The sequence below is a fragment of the Apodemus sylvaticus genome, chromosome 2, assembly GCF_947179515.1.
Source record: "Apodemus sylvaticus chromosome 2, mApoSyl1.1, whole genome shotgun sequence".
In the NCBI taxonomy this organism is placed as follows: domain Eukaryota; kingdom Metazoa; phylum Chordata; class Mammalia; order Rodentia; family Muridae; genus Apodemus; species Apodemus sylvaticus.
Window position 1 is genome coordinate 99,562,782 of NC_067473.1, and position 20,103 is coordinate 99,582,884.

A 20,103-nucleotide genomic window follows, 5' to 3' on the forward strand; every position below is an offset into this window, starting at 1 on the left:
GAAATGTAGATCAAAACAACTTTGAGATTTTATATTACCCCAGTCAGAGTGGCAACAACTGACCTCAAATGCTAGAGAGGATATGGGAAAGGGGGACCCTCATCTACTGGTTGGAGACTTGCAAACTAGTCTAGTCACTCTGGAAATCAGTGTAGGAAAACAAATAAAAATATAAAATACATCTATATGACTCAACTATTGCATTCCTTCCATATGTCCACAGGATTCTACTACAGGATTCGACTACATGATCTACAGGTGCTTGCTCAGTCATGTTCATTGAAAACAACCTAAATGTGCTTTAACAGACAAATGGAAAATTAAAATGTAGCCATATACACTATAAAATATCATTAGGTTATAAAGAAAAATGGCATTTGAAGGTAATTGAAAGAACTAGTGAAGATGATATTGAGTGAGGTAACCCATACCCAGAAAGACAAATGGCACAATTCTCACTCATCAGAAACTCTTAGTTTCAAATCCACATCCACATATATAACTCAGAGTAACTGAAGAAACTATGAAGGTAAAGGAGGCTATAGATATGGCTTAGTAGTTAAGAACACTAAAAACACTATCTGCTCCTGCAGAGGTCCTAAGTTCCTAGCAAACACATAGCAGCTCACAACCATCTATTATGGGATACTTTGCTCTCTTCTGGCATACATGGAGGCATACATGCAAGCATAGCACTCAAATACATAAATAATTAAATCTCTGGGGAAAAGAAACAATAGGTAGGAGAATATAAGTGATCCAAATGTGAAAATAGGTACTTTAACTGGGTGTAGAGTGAGAAATATAGGAGGCAAAACTGTAAAAATAACAGAAAGGGTGTCTGGAAATGTTTTAAGAAAACATGATTAAGTATCTATCTATAAAACTTATATATCTCTATATGTATAAACTATATATATATGTATATGTATGATATACTTATATTTATTATATACACATATATTTATAATATACAGATATATTTATTATATACACATATATTTATAATATACACATATATTTATTATATACACATATATTTATTATATACACATATATTTATAATATACACATATATTTATTATATACACATATATTTATTGTATACACACACATATGTGTGTGTGTGTGTGTGTGTGTGTGTGTGTGTGTGTGTATGAGCTTTTCCCATTTAGGTTGATAATGGTCTCCTCAAGATCCACAGACAATTTTCAAAAAACAGGCATGAAATGTTCTCTTTATATGATAAGTATTGTTGGTCTTGGTTGCCACCCAGAGGTAGAAGAAGGTAAGTTACTATTGCAATTTGGACATGGACATAAAGAACTCAAGTTGGATATGACCTGAATATATACACTCTTCAAGAACTACATTTTATAATATCAGAAGGCACAATACAATTTTCCAAATAAGTAATGTAATCAATAGTAATTTCCAATGTTGTCCTCTGACCTCCACAAATATGTCATATGCACCTACACACAAACACACACACATACACACATGCACATATACACACACATATGCACACAAAGATAATTAAGTAACTAAAATGTGATAAAAATGCAAGAATTTATGAAAAGAAAAGGGGAAAAAACTGAGCACTTGTCAGAAAATGAAAAAGGCAAGCGGCCATCCTGCCAGAAGACCAGGCAAGCTGTCCATGAACATTTTCCACTCTCTATTCCCCCAGACCCAATTCTAAGCCAAACTGCCAACTCTACAGCAGGACACCAGGTGTAGCCTCCCCTCCCTACTATCCAGACTTCCTTTGGATCCCACAGACAACCCCCCTGGCCTCTCTACCCTGAATCATCAATACGTCCCAGTCCCCAGTTCCAATAGACTCTCCCTGCTCAACCACAGACATGTCTGCGAAAAGGCCAGATATGCAGCCTGCAGTTCTTCTCCACTCTCTGTTCCCCCATGCCCAATTCTCAGTCACTCCTAGCACTGCAACAGGACATGAGGTACAGCCCTCCCTACCTACCTACCTACCTCCAGTCCAAGCCTTCTGTATATTCCACAAACCATCACCTTCTGCCTCCCCTCCCACCCTTGTGACTCTGTACCAGCCCACAACCTGGGAAAAACCTGCTCAACCACAGGTCATGCTAGCCAAATAAACAGGTAGGCTGCCTGTGGACATACTCCACTTTCTCTGTTCCCTGAGACCCAATCCTATCTATAGTCCCCACAACCCAGATGCCTAGAAACTAGCATAAAAACAAAATTAATGACATCTAGGGCAATATGTCTCCTCTTCTTTGCCTTCATAACAAGACGTTGAAATCTCAGCTGCTCCTATCTTATACCTGCCTGGGTACTGACATGTTCCCACCATGATGATAATGAACTGAAACCCCTGAACTTGTAAATCAGCCCCAATTAAATGTTGTCCTTGTAAGAGTTGCCTTGGTTAGGGTGTCTATTCACAGCAGTAAACCCTAACTAAGTCAACTCCTAATCTATAATTTTTAATCATTAGGCTATTAGTTCCCAACTATGCTCCACAAACACTTGCTGTTTGAATATCTCCCAGGTTGCCTTTGCTCCAGCAGTCTATCCTGTAGGAGTATTTCACTCAAGCACATGCTGCTGGTCCATCACATCTAAGGGATTTCTCCTGTTCTCTCTGTCTTCTTCATTCTTAACTCTCTTTCACTCTCCTTCACTGTCCTTCCACCTTGTAGTACCTACTTGTGACCCCCCCACCCTGGCAACTGTACTTCCACCTCTTCTATTCTCCCCAGTGATTGGCAGTACTGATTTTGTTTTAACCAATAGCTTTACATTGGGGAGCAAAGTTGACATAGCATCATTTGCTGTATATGGAGATCTGCTTGTTGGGAGCAACCAGAACTTGGGGAGGCAGTAATGAGCATTTGAATATCACATGAATACATAGCAGCACCAGACTAACCCCCAACAGCTATTTCCACAGGCCTAACTTATGGTTTGTTTGCTTGTTTGTTTTTATTGGCTGTTGTATGTTTGTCTGCAAATAAATTTAATAAAATGTTTTCTGTAATAGTTACTTTACAGGTGCTATGTATGATAAAATACCATAATCAAAAGGAATTCAATTTAGCTTACAGTTCCAGGGAGCTAGATGTTCCCAATGGCAGGGAAGGCAAAAAGGTATGAGACCAAATAATCCTATTAAAAAAATGGAGAACAGATCTAAACAAAGAATTTTCACCTGAAAAAATTCAGATGACTGAGAAGCACCTTAAAAAATGCTCAACATCATTAGTCATTAGGGAAATGCAAATCAAAACAAGTCTGAGATTTCAGCTCACACCACTCAGAATGGCTAAGGTTAGAAACTCAGGAGACAGCAGGTGTTGGGGAGGATGTAGAGAAAGAGGAACACTCCTAGTGTGCTCTAGTGAATCCACCGGGCCGCAGCGGGAGCCTTCAGGTGTCTGCTTCGGGATCTGAACGGCCTGGGCAACAGCACCCTGTCTCCAGGCAGTGCAGGAGGTAAGCTGTGCACCAGAAGCCACCTAGGAAGAGGCAGCTTGCAATGGTGAGTCCAGCATTGGCAAGACCAACTAACACCAGTGAGAACTAAATGGCAAAAGGCAAACGCAGGAAAGTCACTAACAGAAACCAAGGCAATATGGCAACATCTGAACCCAATTCCCCTTTAACAGCATGTCTTGGATACTCCATCACACCAGTAAAACAAGATTTGCATTTAAAATCACTGGTCATGATTCTGGTACAGGAACACATGAAGGACATACTTAAAGAAATTCATGAGAAAATGGATCAAAAGTTAGAAGCCCTTGCAAGGGAAACACAGAAATCACTGAAAGAAATTCAGGATAATACAAAAGCCAATGAGGACGAAATGGAAAAAACACTTAAAGAAATACAGGAGAACTTTGGTCAACAGGCTGAGGTCATGAAAGAGGAAACACAAAAATCTCTTAAAGAATTACAGGAAAGCAAAAACAAGAAAGTGAAGGAGCTAAGCAAAACCATCCAGGATCTAAAATCAGAAGTAGAAACAACTAAGAAAACTCAAAGGGAACCAACTTTGGAGATAGAAAGCTTTGGGAAGAAATCAGGGGACAGAGATGCAAATGTCACCAACAGAATTCAAGAGATAGAAGAAAGAATCTCAGATGCTGAAGATACAATAGAAACCATGGACTCAACAGTTAAAGAAAATGCAAAATGCAAAAAGCTTGTAACACAAAATATCCAGGAAATCCAGGACACAATGAGAAGACCAAACCTAAGGATTATAGGCATAGATGAGAGTGAAGATTTACAACTTAAAGGGCCAGCAAATATCTTCAATAAAATTATGGAAGAAAACTTCCCTAACGTAGAGAGAGATGCCCATGAATATACAGGAATCCTACAGAACTATCTTAATTATACCAGACTTCTCACCAGAGACCATGAAAGCTTGAAGATCCTGGGTAGATCTCATGCAGACTCTAAGAGAACACAAATGCCAGTAAAAACTACTATATCCAGCAAAACTCTCAATCACCATAGATGGAGAAACTCAGATATTCCATGACAAAACCAGGTTTACACAATATCTATCCACAAACCGAGCCCTACAAAGGATAATATGAGGAAAACACCAATACAAGGAGGGAAGCATCACCCTGGAAAAAGCAAGATAGTAACCTTTCATCAAACCCAAAAGAAGTTAACCAATCAAATTTAAAAAATAACGTCAAAAATGACAGGAAGTAACAATCACTATTCCTTAATATCTCTTAACATCAATGGACTCAATGCCCCTATAAAAAGACATAGACTAACCGACTGGATATGTAAACAGGACCCTACATTTTGCTGCATACAGGAAACACACCTCAGGGTCAAAGACAATCACTACCTTAGAGTAAAAGGCTGGAAGACAATTTTACAAGCAAATGGTCTCAGGAAACAAGCTGGAGTAGCCATTTTAATATCAGATAAAATTGACTTCCAACCCAAAGTCATCAAAAGAGACTCTGAGGGACACTTCTTGCTGGTCAAAGGAAAAATACAACAAGGAGAACTCTAAATCCTGTACATCTATGCTCCAAATCCAAGGGCACCCTCATTCATAAAAGAAACTTTATTAAAGTTCAAAGCACACATTGCACCTAACACAATAATTGTGGGTGACTTCATCACTGCACTTTCCTCAATGGACTGATCAGGAAAACAGAAACTAAACAGGGACACAATGAAACTAATTGAGGCTTTGGACCAATTAGATTTAAAAGATATATATAGAACATTCTATCCTAAAGCAAAAGAATATACCTTTTTCTCAGTACCTCATGATACCTTCTCCAAAATAGACCATATAATTGGTCACAAGACAGACCTCAACAAATATAAGAAGATCGGACTAATCCCATGCCTCCTATCTGATCACTATGGAGTAAAAGTGTTCTTCAATAGCAACAAAAACAACAGAAAACCCACATACACGTGGAAACTGAACAATATTCTACTCAATGATAACTTGGTCAAGGAAGAAAGAAAGAAAGAAATTAAAGACTTTTTAGAACATAATGAAAATGAAGACACAACATACCCAAATCTATGGGACACAATGAAAGCAGTGCTAAGAGGAAAACTCATAGCCCTGAGTGCCTCCAAAAGGAAAATGGAGAGAGCATACACTAGCAGCTTAATGACACACCTGAAAGGCCTGGAACAAAAAGAAGCTATTTCACCCAGGAGCAGTAGAAGGCAGGAAATCATCAAACTCAGGGCCAAAATCAATCAAGTAGAAACAAAGAGAACCATACAAAGAATCAACAAAACCAGAAGCTGGTTCTTTGTGAAAATCAACAAGATAGATAAACCCTTAGCCAGACAAACCTAAGGACAAAGAGACAGTATCCAGATTAAAAAACATAGAAATGAAAAGAGAGATATAACAACAGAAACTGAGGAAATTCAAAAAAATCATTAAATCCTACTACAAAAGCCTATACTCAACACAACTGGAGAATCTGGAGGAAATGGACAGTTTCCTAGACAGATATCCGACACCAAAACTTAATCAGGATCAAATAGATCAATTAAACAGTCCTATAACACCTGAAGAAATAAAAAGGGTCATAGAAAGTCTCCCAACCAAAAAAAGCACGGGACCAGATGGTTTCAGTGCAGAGTTCTATCAGACCTTCATAGAAGACCTAACACCAATACTCTTCAAACAATTCCACAAAATAGAAACAGAAGGAACTCTACCCAATTCGTTCTATGAAGCCACAATTATGCTGATACCAAAACCACACAAACAAAGAAAGAGAACTTCAGGCCAATTTCTCTTATGCATATTGATGCAAAAATACTTAATAAAATTCTTGCCAACCGAATCCAAGAACACATCAAAACGATCACCCACCATGATCAAGTAGGCTTCATCCCAGGGATGCAGGGATGGTTCAATATAAGGAAATCCATAAATGCTATCCACTACATAAGCAAACTCAAAGAAAAAACCACATGATCATTTCATTAGATGCTGAAAAAGCATTTGACAAAATTCAGCATGCTTTCATGCTGAAAGTCTTGGAAAGGACAGGAATTCAAGGCCCATATCTAAACATAATAAAAGCAATATACAGCAAACCAGTAGCCAACATCAAACTAAATGGAGAGAAACTTGAAGCAATCCCACTAAAATCAGGGACTAGACAAGTCTGTCCTCTCTCTCCATATCTTTTCAATATAGTACTTGAAGTTCTAGCTAGTTAGAGCAATTAGACAACATAAGGAGGTCAAGGGGATACAAATTGGAAAGGAAGAAGTCAAATTATCACTATTTGCAGATGACATGATAGTCTACTTAACTGACACGAAAACCTCCACCAAAGAGCTCCTACAGCTGATCAACAACTTCAGCAAAGTGGCTGGTCATAAAATCAACTCAAGAAAATCAGTTGACTTCCTATACTCAAAGGATAAGCAGGCTGAGAAGGAAGTTAGGGAAATGACACCCTGCAAAATAGCCACAAACAATATAAAGTATCTTGGTGTGACTCTAACCAAAGAAGTGAAAGATCTATATGACAAGAACTTCAGGTCTCTGAAGAAGGAAATTGAAGAAGACCTCAGAAAATGGAAAAGTCTGCCATGCTCGTGGATCGGCAGGATTAATATAGTTAAAATGGCCATCTTGCCAAAAGCGATCTACAGATTCAGTGCAATCCCCATCAAAATCCCAACTCAGTTCTTCACAGAGTTAGAAAAAACAATTCTCAAATTCATCTGGAATAACAAAAAACCCAGGAAGGCTAAAACTATTCTCAACAACAAAAGAAATTCTGGGGGAATCAGTATCCCTGACTTCAAGCAATACTACAGAGCAATAGTGTTTAAAACTTCATGGTATTGGCACAGTGACAGAGAAGTGGATCAATGGAATAGAATTGAAGATCCAGAAATGAATCCACACACCTATGGTCACTTGATCTTCGACAAAGGAGCCAAAAACATCCAGTGGAAAAAAGATAGCCTTTTCAACAAATGGTGCTGGTTCAATTGGAGGTCAGCATGCAGAAGAATGTGAATTGATCCATTCTTATCTCCATGTACTAAACTTCACACCAAGGGGATCAAGGACCTCCATGTGAAACTAGATACACTCAAACTAATAGAAAAGAAACTGGGGAAGACCCTTGAGGACATGGGCACAGGGGAAAAGTTACTGAACAGATCACCAATAGCTTATGCTCTAAGATCAAGAATTGACAAATGGGACCTCATAAAATTACAGTTTCTGTAAGGCAAAGGACACTGTTAAAAGGACAAAATGGAAACCATCAAATTGGGAAAGGATATTCACCAACCCCACATCTGATAGAGGGCTAATATCCAATATATACAAAGAACTCAAGAATTTAGACGCCAGGGAACCAAATAACCCTATTAAAAAATGGGGTACAGATCTAAACAAAGAATTTTCACCTGAAGAAATTCAATGGCCGAGAGGCACCTTAAGAAGTGCTCAACATCATTAGTCATTAGGGAAATGCAGATCAAAACAACCTTGAGATTTCACCTTACACCAGTCAGAATGGCTAAGGTCAAAAACTCAGGAAACAGCAGGTGTTGGCAAGGATGTAGAGAAAGAGGAACACTCCTCCACTGTTGGTGGGGCTGTAAGATGGAACAGCCACTTTGGAAATCAGTCTGGAGCTTTCTCAGAAAACTGGACATGAGACTTCCGGAGGACCCTGTTATACCTCTCCTGGGCATATACCCAAAGGATTCCCCAACATGCAATAAAGACACATGCTCCATTATGTTCATAGCAGCCTTATTTATAATAGCCAGAAGCTGGAAAGAACCCAGAGGAGGTTTCTGAATCCATTGCCCCTCAAAGGAGGAATGGATACAGAAAATGTGGTATATTTACCCAACGGTATACTACTCAGAAATTAGAAACAATGAATTCACTAAATGTTTAGGCAATTGAGTTAATCTGGAAAATATCATCTTAGGTGAGGTAACCCAATCACAAAAGAATACACATGGAATGCAATCTCTGATAAGTGGATATTAATTAGCCCAGAAGCCCTGAATACCCAAGGCACAAATTGCATAACAAATGACGCCCATGAAGAAGTATGGAGAGGGTCCTGATCCTGGAAAGGAATGATCTAGCATTGGAAGGGAATATAAGGACAGAGAAAAAGGAGGGAGGTGATTGGAGAAGGGACGGAGAGAAGAAGATTTATGGGACACATGTGGAGGTGGGATCCGGGAAAGGGGAAATCATTTGGAATGTAAACAAAGAATATAGAAAATAAAAATATTAAAAAAAGAGGAACACTCCTCCACTGCTGGTAGGGTTGTAAGATGGTACAACCACTTTGGAAATCAGTCTGACAGTGCCACAGAAACCTGGACATGACACTTCTGGAGGACCCTGCTATACTTCTCTGGGGCATATACCCAAAGAATTCCCCGGCATGCAATAAAGACACATGCTCCATTATGTTCATAGCAGCCTTATTTATAATAGCCAGAAGCTGGAAAGAACCCAGATGTCCCTCAATGGAGGAATGGATACAGAAAATGTGGTATATTTACACAATGGAATACTACTCAGCAATTAAAAACAATGAATTCACGAAATTTTTAGGCAAATGGTTTGATCTGGAAAATATCATCCTAAGTGAGGTAACCCAATCATAAAAGAATACACATGGAATGCAATCTCTGATAATATTAACTAGCCCAGAAGCTCTGAATACCCATGGCACAATTAGCATAGCAAATGACTCCCATGAAGAAGGAAGGAGAGGGTCCTGATCCTGGAAAGGCTTGATCTACCATTGGAGGGGAGTACCAGGACAGAGAAAAAGGAGAGAGATGATTGGATAATGGGTGGAGAGAAGGTTTATGGGACACATGGAGAGAGGGGAACTGGGAAAGGGGAAATCATTTGGAATGTAAACAAAACATATAGAAAATAAAAATATATAATAAAAAAATTTCTAGTCAAATTATAAAGACTTGTCCTCAGTGTTCTCAATTTTTCATGTACCACATAATAGTGTTTATTCTTGAGGATTCATCCCTAATCAAGACAAATAGATATAACTCATATTTCTAATTTTAAAAAAATTAAAAATATACTATGACTATTGACAGCTTTTCAAGCTTTCTATTTATAATTGCTATAACAGGGGAAGCAACTAAAAATAAAACTATGTTGTTTTTCTATACTAGATGTTTCAAATAAGATTAAAACAAATATTGTAACTGACTATTGCAGTCATTTGAGATGTTTTGTTAAGAATTTAATATTAGTCATATTACTGAGATTTCTTATAATCCTCAAGGACAAAATATTGTTGAACAGGCCCATAAAACTTTATAACAATATTATTATAAATAAAAGAGGGGAGAATCATATCTCTGTACACCACAAAAAAATTTAAAATTTCAGTGCCAAAAACTCTGAGTGTGGGGAAGAAGGCATGTTTGTGTTTTTTCTGCAAGATGATGAATGAGGGTGCTAGCTGTCAGAGTAGTTGGGGAGATATGCTGATCATTGAAAGCAGCCAAGGTCATCGCCACCTTTGGATGCGTCCTACTAATGCTGACATTACAGACATCTGCAGATTCAACATCCACCTTTGCAAGGTGATTTTATTTAGCTGAAAATTGGACACTTTATGGACAGATTAAAGGGGAGATATTGGTTACTGCTGATTTCCCCCCTTCAGGGTGTCAAAAGGCCATATATTTAAATTTTACAGATTTCAAGTGTAGACCAGGTAGAGCGAGGCCTGCCCTTTGCTTTCTTTATGACCAGTCCAATTTATCATGTTCTACCAATTGGATAGAAGAGAATGTAGGGTGCCCCTAGGGTCGCTGCAATGTACATTTGCCCATTCCTTTGAAAAAAGAGATTTTATCTGCCAGTACCATTATAATTGAAATAAGTTCTTGAGTCATCCACAGAATTTACTTTGGTTGTTCGGGAGCCTCAAGATAGCCGCTGGACTTCTCCTGTAAAAGGAGCCATGTATATGACTAGGAAAGAAAGTCAGCCTAGTAGCAAGATTTATATCTGGCATTCTCTTGTTCAAGTACAATCTGCTGTCTATTCTCATATTTTAAATACAGAAGGAGAGATTAATAGCTTGAATTCTGTATCTCCTGCTACTCATCCATTTTCTTGGATTTCCCTCTTGAGGGAAAGGGCTGATATTGGCCAATATTTCCAGATTGGGGAACATCCCCTCATGTTATTTGTATGCTATGTTGGGCCATCCACCCTTAGTAGCTGTCCCCTCTTCTTTTGCGTTAAATTCTACAACAGTAAAATCAATAAAGACTTCTCCTATTCCTGAGGTTGAACTCCATTGGCCATTTTCCAAATTTCTTTTTTGTTGTTCAGACTCTGGAAAAGGAAGATGCACTATTACTCAGACTCCATCTTCTGATATTTTTGCCCCAAGAGGATATTTTATTTGGTGCAATGGCACCCTCACCAAATACTTGTCAAAAATATAGATCCCTCTATGCTGTGCCTCCCTGTTACCTTGATTCCTCAGCTAACTTTTCATAAGCCTGCAGATTTTTTTGTCTTCTGAACATTTCAGAAGAGAGAAACGTGAATTATTTTTGCCCTTTGTAATCAGCCTTTCCCTGACTACCTCTGTGGTGGCCACTGGATTGGCAGGTGGATCATTGGGACATTCTATTATAGTCACCAATAAGTTAGCTGAACAATTTCAATTAGCTATAGAGGCTTCTGCTGAATCTTTGACTTCCCTGCAAAGGCAAATAACCTTACTTGCCCAAGTAACCTTGCAGAATCGCTGTGCCTTAGACCTTCTCATAGCTGAGATGGGTGTTTTTTTTTTTTTTCTTAAGGAAGAATGTTGTCATTATTTTAATGAATCTGGCCTGATAGTATTACAGGTGCATAAACTCCATAAGCTAAGTGAGGATCTACAGAGACAGAAATTTTCTAGAGATGCCACTGATTGGTAGCATGTTTTCCCTCCTGATGCCCCTTATTGGCCTTTGCTTATGTGTAAGATTTATTAGACAACAGGTTGACTCCCTGGCATTCAAAACCATACAAGTACATTATTATCAACTCGATTTGGCTGATAGAGGGCTGGCTGAGCCATACAATGACATCACCCCCATGGGGAATGCACACTGCTTCAGCATGGCGTGAACTCAGTGTGTGCTCCTGCAAGGGGTGTAAAGCAAGACATTGCAGGGGGGGACCAAATTATCCACTTCAGAGTCCCCCATGAAACACCCGATCTGCATAGGGGTCGGTGTTGGTCCTTGAACCACTCTACATTATGTGGGGTTTCCCACCAAGATAGACACTGCCTCTCCTCTCCAATAGACGCCAAGATCTAAGATGTGGGAAGAACAATCCTCTGTTCCCCCACGAGAGGGATCGGGTCACTGCTTCCCCCATTTTTTTGGTTAATGCCCACTTGGGCATCAACGAAACCTGTAGATGTCCTCTTTCTCGCCAGCCTCACAAAAACTAAATAAATAGGGAGGAGATGCCAGGAGTCAAACTGACCTTACTTTATGTTTAAATTTCATTTTAAAGATAGGCTTAGGTTTTCACTTCTCCTCAGCTATAGACCTTGGAGAAATAGAGTGGTTAATGGCGCCCTGCCAGAAGAAGAAAACATCTTGCAGCTGCCAGAGATTCACCTTGGCTGAATGTCTGAGCTACGTGAAGAATCCTACTTGTTCACTTCTTCCCCTACCTGTATAAGTTCCCAGAGAAAATACAGTTTTAGGGGCCTTGAACAGTTAATTAGTCTTGGCCTCATTTTTCTCATCTCCTGTCTCTGTTTCTCTGCCCTTCTCTTCTAAGGTCCCCTATTGAAAACCAAGCAGGCCAGGGCAAGCATCCATAGTTATCAGGATGCAAATCAAAACATCCCTGAGAGTCCACCTCACACTAGTCATAATGGCTAAGATAAAAAACTCAGGGTACAGCAGATCCTGGAGAGGATGTGGAGAAAGAGGAACACTTCTCCTTTGCTGGTGGCATTGAAAGCTGGTGAAACCATGCTGGAAATCAGTTTCATGGCTCCTCAAAAAATTAGAAATAGTACTACTTGAGGACGGAGCTATACAATTCCTGGGCATATACCCAGAAGATGCTCCAACATGTAATAAGGACACATGCTTTACTATGTTCACATCTATCTTATTTATAATAGCCAGAAGCTGGGAAAAACTCAGATGTCCTTCAACAGAGCAATGGATACATAAAATGTGGTATATTTATACAATGGAGTACTAATTAGCTATTAAAAACAATGAATTCATGACATTTTTAGGCAAATGGATGGAACTAGAAAATGCAATCCTGAGAGGTAACCCAGAAACAAAAGAACACACATGATAGCACCCACTAATAAGCAGGTGCTAGTCTAAAAGCTCAAAATAAACAATTTACCATTCACCCAGCACAGGAAGCTCAAGAAGGAAGACCAAAGTGGAGGTGCTTTGTTTTTTTGTTTTGTTTTGTTTGTTTTGTTGTTTTGTTTTGTTTTGAGAAAGGCAACAAAATACTCACAGGAGCAATTATGGAGACAAAGTGTGGAGCAGAGTCTGAAGGAAAGGCCACCCAGTGACTGTCCTACCTGTGGATTCATCCTATAAACAGTCACCAAACCCCTACACTATTATGGATGACAAGAAGTGTGTGTCAAAAGGAGCCTGTTATGGTTGTCTCCAAAGGGGCACTGCCAGAGCCTTACAGAAAAAGATGCAGTGTTAGCATCCAACCATTGGACTCAGCGCTGGGTCCCCAATGGAGGTGTTGGAGGGAGTACTGGAGGAGCTGAAGGGGTTTGCCGCCCTATGGGAAGAACAATGATGTCGGCCAACCCAATGCCCAAGGGCTCCTAGGGACTACACCATCAACCAAGGTTCCAGCCAAACATGGTTCCAGCCAAAAGGGTGACAGAGGAATGCTTTATTGGGCATCAGTGGGAGGAGAGGTCCCTGGTCCTATGAAGGCTTGATAGATGCCCAACATGGGGAAATCAAGGGAGCAGTAGGTGGGACTGGGTTGGGCGGAGGGGCATATTATTTGAGACAGGGGATAAAAGGATGGGTTGGGGGTTTTCTGGAATGGAGAGAAACCTGGGAAAGGTAGGACATTTGAAATGTAAATGAATAATATATTCAATAAAAAAATGTAAAAAAAGAGAATGCTGATGATGTGTATTATGGCTAACATTTACTCTGGACATAGAAAACGATTCATAAAAGTAATCAGTAAAGAGAGGTTTTTCAGAAGAAATAAAAAAAATTTACTATAGATTTAATATTCCTGTTGAGATTTATTATTACAACCTTAGAGATATGCATAAAGTAGCTATAAACGTCAAACATTTACTGATAATCAATCATGTAAATTTATTTTAAGACATTTTGTTATATGTATTTTTATCATTAATTAAAGATGAAAACTAATTTGCATTCTATTTTTTTTCAAAAAGAATTAAATCTTGTCTAAGAATGGGATTCAGATCTATTTGGATTGTCTTAAATTCTCACCTGTCCCATACAGAACACCTTGCCCAGACTCCCATTACTACTGAACATGGCTGTGAGCCCTGAAGTGACAGAGCATGACTTTACTCAAATCTAACTTGTTTCTATTTGTATTTTTTGTAGAACAGAATTCGGTCTTGATTGTGAGAATATGGAACCATTTAGGCAAATATCTATAATAACAACAGTGATGGAGCTTCAGTCCACTATCACTCCTGCAACAAATGTCAGCAGGGTCTCAGGCCATGAGCTCAGTGGGAACAGTACCTTGCTATAGACCTCTGAGTCTCCTAATAGCATGTGGTGCATCACTTTCCATGAGTTTTCTGCATAACAAATGACCATTGGGAAGCTCATTCAACCTCATACTTGCACCCTGCAAGACTAGGAATGATGTGGCAGGTTTCTCATCTCAGAATCTTTGAAAGTCTAACTTGAAAGGAAACTGGAAATTTTATTTTCAAATATTGTCAAAGACCCAGCTTTGACATCCAGGGTAAACTGAGGCAGGACATTAAAAACAACAATTGATGTCTCCAGAAGATTTTCTCTGGGGAAATAATGGCTGAAATAATTCTCGGGCACTGGCAAAATTCCTGGGGTTGGAAGAAAACTCTGGGGCTGTCAAGAAAAGGGGGGAATCTCTCTCTCTCTCTCTCTCTCTCTCTCTCTCTCTCTCTCTCTCTCTCTCTCTCACACACACACACACACACACACACACACACACACAAACACACACACACAAACACACACACATACTTGGGGATGTAGTGAGCTTCAACAAACTTCAACAATTGTCTTTTATTTTTTCTCCCACCACTTTTTCTGCCACACAATTGAACATCAGTTTCAATCAATGGTTCTTCCTTCTGCAAAGTAACATTAACTTCCTTGTTTGGAAATAAAGGTACATACTAAGAGTGTGTCAGTACTCCAGCCAAAGGGATTAAAGGTTTATACTAAGGGCTAAGCCACACCCTAATTAGAAACAAGTTCAAATATACTCTACCAGGATCTGATGGCAAAGACTAATAATACAAGTGACAGCTAAATCTTGAAAGAATGTGCATTCCTAGTGGGAATGAAAGTTCATCTAGCCACTATGGAATACAGTGGGGTGGATCCTCAGGAAGAAATCTACCTCAATATCCAGCTACACCACTCTCGGGCATATACCAAATAGTACTTCATCCTATCACAGAGACACTTGATCAACCATATTCACTGAAACATGTAAACTGTTTGTGCCCTCTGTCCCATGGATTCTCTTTGGACTATACATAAACCTTACCCTTCTTGGTCAATTTCCACCATATTAGCTTAAGACCCTTGTCTTCTTCTGCACTCAATTCCTTTGTCCTCTTTATAAAGTCCATCCCATACTTTCCCCATGCTCAGTGCACTTCAGGACATCCATGCATTTCAAAGAGCTCCTCTCTGAGCTGTGTATGGCCAAATTTCTTGTCTCGGGGCTGGGATCATGTACCGACTTTGCAGTGGTCATCCTTGCTTGCACATCTATATTGCATTCAACATGGAAGCATCCCTGTCCTGTACATCTTCTGTTCTATCATCTTGTCAATCTTTCTGTCAGGATACTGAGTCTCCTTTCATGATTAGAGTGCCCTTCTGCTACAGTGAAGCAAAGTAACAATGTCGATGAATAGAAAGTTAAGTATAAGTCAATAAAAAAGAGAACAAAGTCGGTATAAATAAAAATATAAACTAACAGAACTATATGCAAAAATAGATGAAGATGTGGAGCTTAGATTCTGGCAGAAAATTTGGTCATCCATGTTACACAAGCTATGTGTCTAGAGGGCAGCAAACTCAAGACCCTCCTGCCTCAACTTCTTACATGTTTGAATTATTAGAATTCATCACCTTGCCTGGCAGAAGTGTAGTTCTTGAACACAAAAATCAAATAAAGTGAGTATTCCTCAAAAAGGAAGGCAAAATGTAAAGAATAACTTGTTAATTTCAGGTCACGCATATTTGTTTTGCCCTATTATCTCACCTTTGAACTGTAGCTGGTTCAGTGAGCAGTGAATGTGCATAATAAAATAATATTCATTGTACAGTGAATGTGTATAATAAAACAAAAGGATCCACCTCTCTATGGCAGTGACCTGGAAAAAGAAACAGTGAATACAAGCTGAAGAGGAGGGAATTTTCCATCTTTCCTTCATCTTCCCTTCTTCCTCACATTCTTCTTTCCTTCTCATACTTTCTTCTTTTTGTCTTCCTCCATTTTCTGGTTCTTTTCTTTCTCTTCTTTCTTCCTCCCTCCCTCTCCCTTCTTTATTCCCATTCTCTACATTCCAATGCTACTTACTGTTCCTTCATATCATATCTTCTTATACCTTTATTTTCTTATTTAATTAAAATAATACTGTCATATCCCACCTCAAAATCCTTCTGACTAGTTAAACCTAGGAAGGAGAGCAAAAGAAAAATTATATGAAAAAATATTTACTTCTCAATCTACCTATATAAAGATATAACCATCTATCTGTCAATCTTACAATTTCTCTGGGGAAGAATCAATAGTTTTGATAATTAGTTTTTTATCACCATGAAAAAATACAAAATATCTGTCTTTTATAATAGTGGATGTTTTTAAGAACTATACAAAAGATGTATATGGGCACATCCCTGTTAAAGGATTCTTTTCTTCATTTTTAACTACTACATACCCTGCAGTATTATTTCTGTTCAGTAAAAGAAATTCCACTCACTAGTTCTACTTAAAGACAATGGGCTGGCGGGGTGGCTCTGTGGGCAAAGTGCTTGGCCCCATAGGTGTGAGGACCTGGCTCACATCCCAGGTACCCACAGAAATCCAGATGCAGCAGCAGCATGGACTGTATTTGGAGTAATGCTGTAGCAAGATGAGAGATAGAAACAAGAGAATCCCACAATAGCCTGGCCTAAAAAGCATTTCATGGTAGGAGTGAACAACTCACCTTGTCTCAGACCTACACTCAAACTTCTCTTCTGATCTCTACCCACATGCCTGAATTTACCCTTAAATCATAAACATAAACAAATAAACAAACATATGAAGACACATCATACACACGGATCTAAAACATGGATCTAAAAAAATAAGGTACTATGACAAGAATTTTGATACTTTTTTTCATTGAATCATTTTTCTCTATTCCCTCTCAGATAATGCTTTCATTGGGTGTGTACAATTTTGAGGAATCAAGTTGTTCTTGAAATAACTTACATTCTATACATAGTGCATCCACAATTCACTCTCCCACCTAACACCTCAAGAAGAGTAGAGAATAAGTATTTAATAGAGTGGAACACAAGAGAAAGCTCAGTGGTGGTGGTGCACACCTTTAATCACTGCACTCGAGAGGCAAAGATGGGAGGATCTGGTCTACAGAGTGAGCTTCAGGACAAGCAAGAATACATAGAAAAATGCTGTCTCACAAAAATGTATTTAGAACGATCCTTTAAGACACATGTGATGCTCTAGTAAATTTCCTGCTGACACCAACTTCCTGTGAGTGAAAGAGGAGCAGGTGCCCTTTGAGCAGCAGTATACTCCATTGAGCTGATTTGCATATGGGGTCATTATAAAACAGCCAAGGCTCCTATAAGGGCTGCTGCCAGGAGCCTAAAAAGCACCTCTCTTCCAGCTCTCAGAGATGGAGACAGACACACTCCTGCTTTGGGCACTGCTTTTCTGGGTTCCAGGTGAGGATGCAGAGAAGTGTTGGGGAGCAACTTCTGTGGCCATCATGACTTTTTATGCCTGAGGGTTCTTGGTCATTGTAATTACTGCATATGTAAAGTCTGCGTGTTTATCATTCCAGGTTCCAATGGTGACATTGTGCTGACCCAGTCTCCAGCTTCTTTGACTGTGTCTCTAGGGCAGACAGCCACCATCTCCTGCAGGGCCAGCAAAAGTGTCAGTACATACATGCACTGGTACCAACAGAAACCAGGACAACCACCCAAACTCCTCATCTATCTTGCATCCAACCTAGCATCTGGGGTCCCTGCCAGGTTCAGTGGCAGTGGCTCTGGGACAGACTTCACCCTCACCATCAATCCTGTGGAGGCTGATGATGCTGCAACCTATTACTGTCAGCATAGTAAGGAGTTTCCTCCCACAGTGCTCCAGGGCTGAGCAAAAACCTCCTGTGGTTGATGCTCACTGAGCCTCAGTCTCTCAGTTCTCCCTTATTCTCTGACATCCCAACACAGAGCTCAAGGTTTATGTAGAAAAATATCTCAAATAATGAAACAAGTTTTATAAACAGATATGTATATGTATCCCATTCTTCATGCTTTGTAAACTAATTATTTCCAAATGAAATATATTATTGTTTTAATTATCATTTGTCATTTAAATTTTTATTAACAGATATTTACCTCTGGATTATTTTCCCTTCTCCCCACACTCCCTGACCACATCTCTGCCTATTCCCTCACCCTCAGAATCCTCCTTTGATTTTCCAGTCACTGAGTTTACTGTCTCTATAATTCTGAAAATAGGAAAAGATAATAAATAAAAATTATGTCACTATAAAACAGTGTTACATATACAGCAGAGGACTTCCAGGTCAGTATTCAATCAGAGATGGTGCACCTAACCCTCAAGAGACTGGAGTCCTAGGGAGTTCAGATATCAGGTGGAGTGGAGTCATAGGGGATGGAGACATCCTCATGGAGACAGGACACGGGGAGGAGGATTGAGTTGTGGAACAGACAAGGAGTACAGGGGCTTTGTAGAGGAATAAAATCAGGAGTGTGCAAAAATAAATAAATAAGTAATTTTTTTTAAAAAATAGTGTTAACTAAGACATTTATAGGTATGTGTGTGTGCATGTGTGTGTGAGTATGTGTGTATGTGAGTGAGTGTGTGTGAGTGTGTGTGAGTGCGCACAAGGGTATATGTGTGTGAAAGAACAACCTGCAGAAGTTAGTTCTTTCTTTCCACCAAGCGCACACAGGGACTCAAACTCAGTCTTCTGTGAGCATGCTTCCTGGTACTGGGTGAGTAACCATGCCAGCCTGAGGTACTATTTCCTTACTTGTTTTTTTTTTCCTGCATTCTTTGCTTACATCCCAAATGATTTCCCCTTTCCTGGTTCTCCCCTCCATTTAAGTCCCATAAGCCCTCTTGTCTTGGCTCATTCCCCAACCAAACACCTCCCACGTCTTTGTCCTGGTACTCCCCTACATTGCTACACTGAGTCTTTCCCGGACCAGGGACCTCTCCTTCCATCTTCTTGAGAATCATTTGATATGATAATTGTGTATTAGGTATTCACGGCTTCTGGGCTAATATCCACTTATCAGTGACTGCATTCTTTCTGCATGGCTGTTTTTTGTGATTGGGTTACCCATCTTAGGATGATATTTTCCAGTTCCTACCATTTGCCTAAGAATTTCATGAATTCATTCTCTTAAATTGCTGAGTAGTATTCCATTGTGTAAATATACCACATCTTCTGATTCCATTCCTCCATTGAGGGACATCTGGGTTCTTGCCAGCTTCTGGCTATTATAAATAAGACTGCTATGAACATAATGAAGCATGTGTCCTTACTGGATGCTGGGGAGTGGTCTGGGTAAATGCCAAGGAGAGGTATGACAAGGTCCTCTGGAAGTGTTATGCCATTTTCTGAGGAACCACCAGACTGATTTCCAGAGTGGTTGTAACAACTTGCAATCCCACCAGCAGTGGAAGAATGTTGCTCTTTCTCCACATCCTTTCCAACACATGCTGTCTCCTGAGTTTTTAATCTTAGCCATTCTGAATGATGTGAGGTAAAATCTCAGGGTTGTTTTGATCTGCATTTCCCTAATGACTAATGATGATGAACATTTCTTAAGGTTCTTCTCAGCTATTCAAAATTCTTCAGGTGAAAATTCTTTGTTTAGCTCTGCACCCCATTTTTAATAGGGTTATTTGGCTCTCTAGAGTCTAACTTCTTGACTTCTTTGTATATATTGGATACTAGCCCTCTGTCAGATGTAAGGTTGGTGAAGATCTTTTCCCAATTTGTTGGTTGCTGTTTT

General features: G+C 39.4%; 1 gene segment (V, D, J or C); it reads left to right on the forward strand.

The window, feature by feature from the left end:
• Window positions 1–17,656: 17,656 nt before the first annotated feature.
• Window positions 17,657–18,220, forward strand: LOC127677175 (Ig kappa chain V-III region MOPC 63-like). The segment is given in 2 exon segments: window positions 17,657–17,769; window positions 17,889–18,220. Coding segments are annotated over 2 exon segments (366 nt in total).
• The last annotated feature ends 1,883 nt before the right edge of the window (window positions 18,221–20,103 follow it).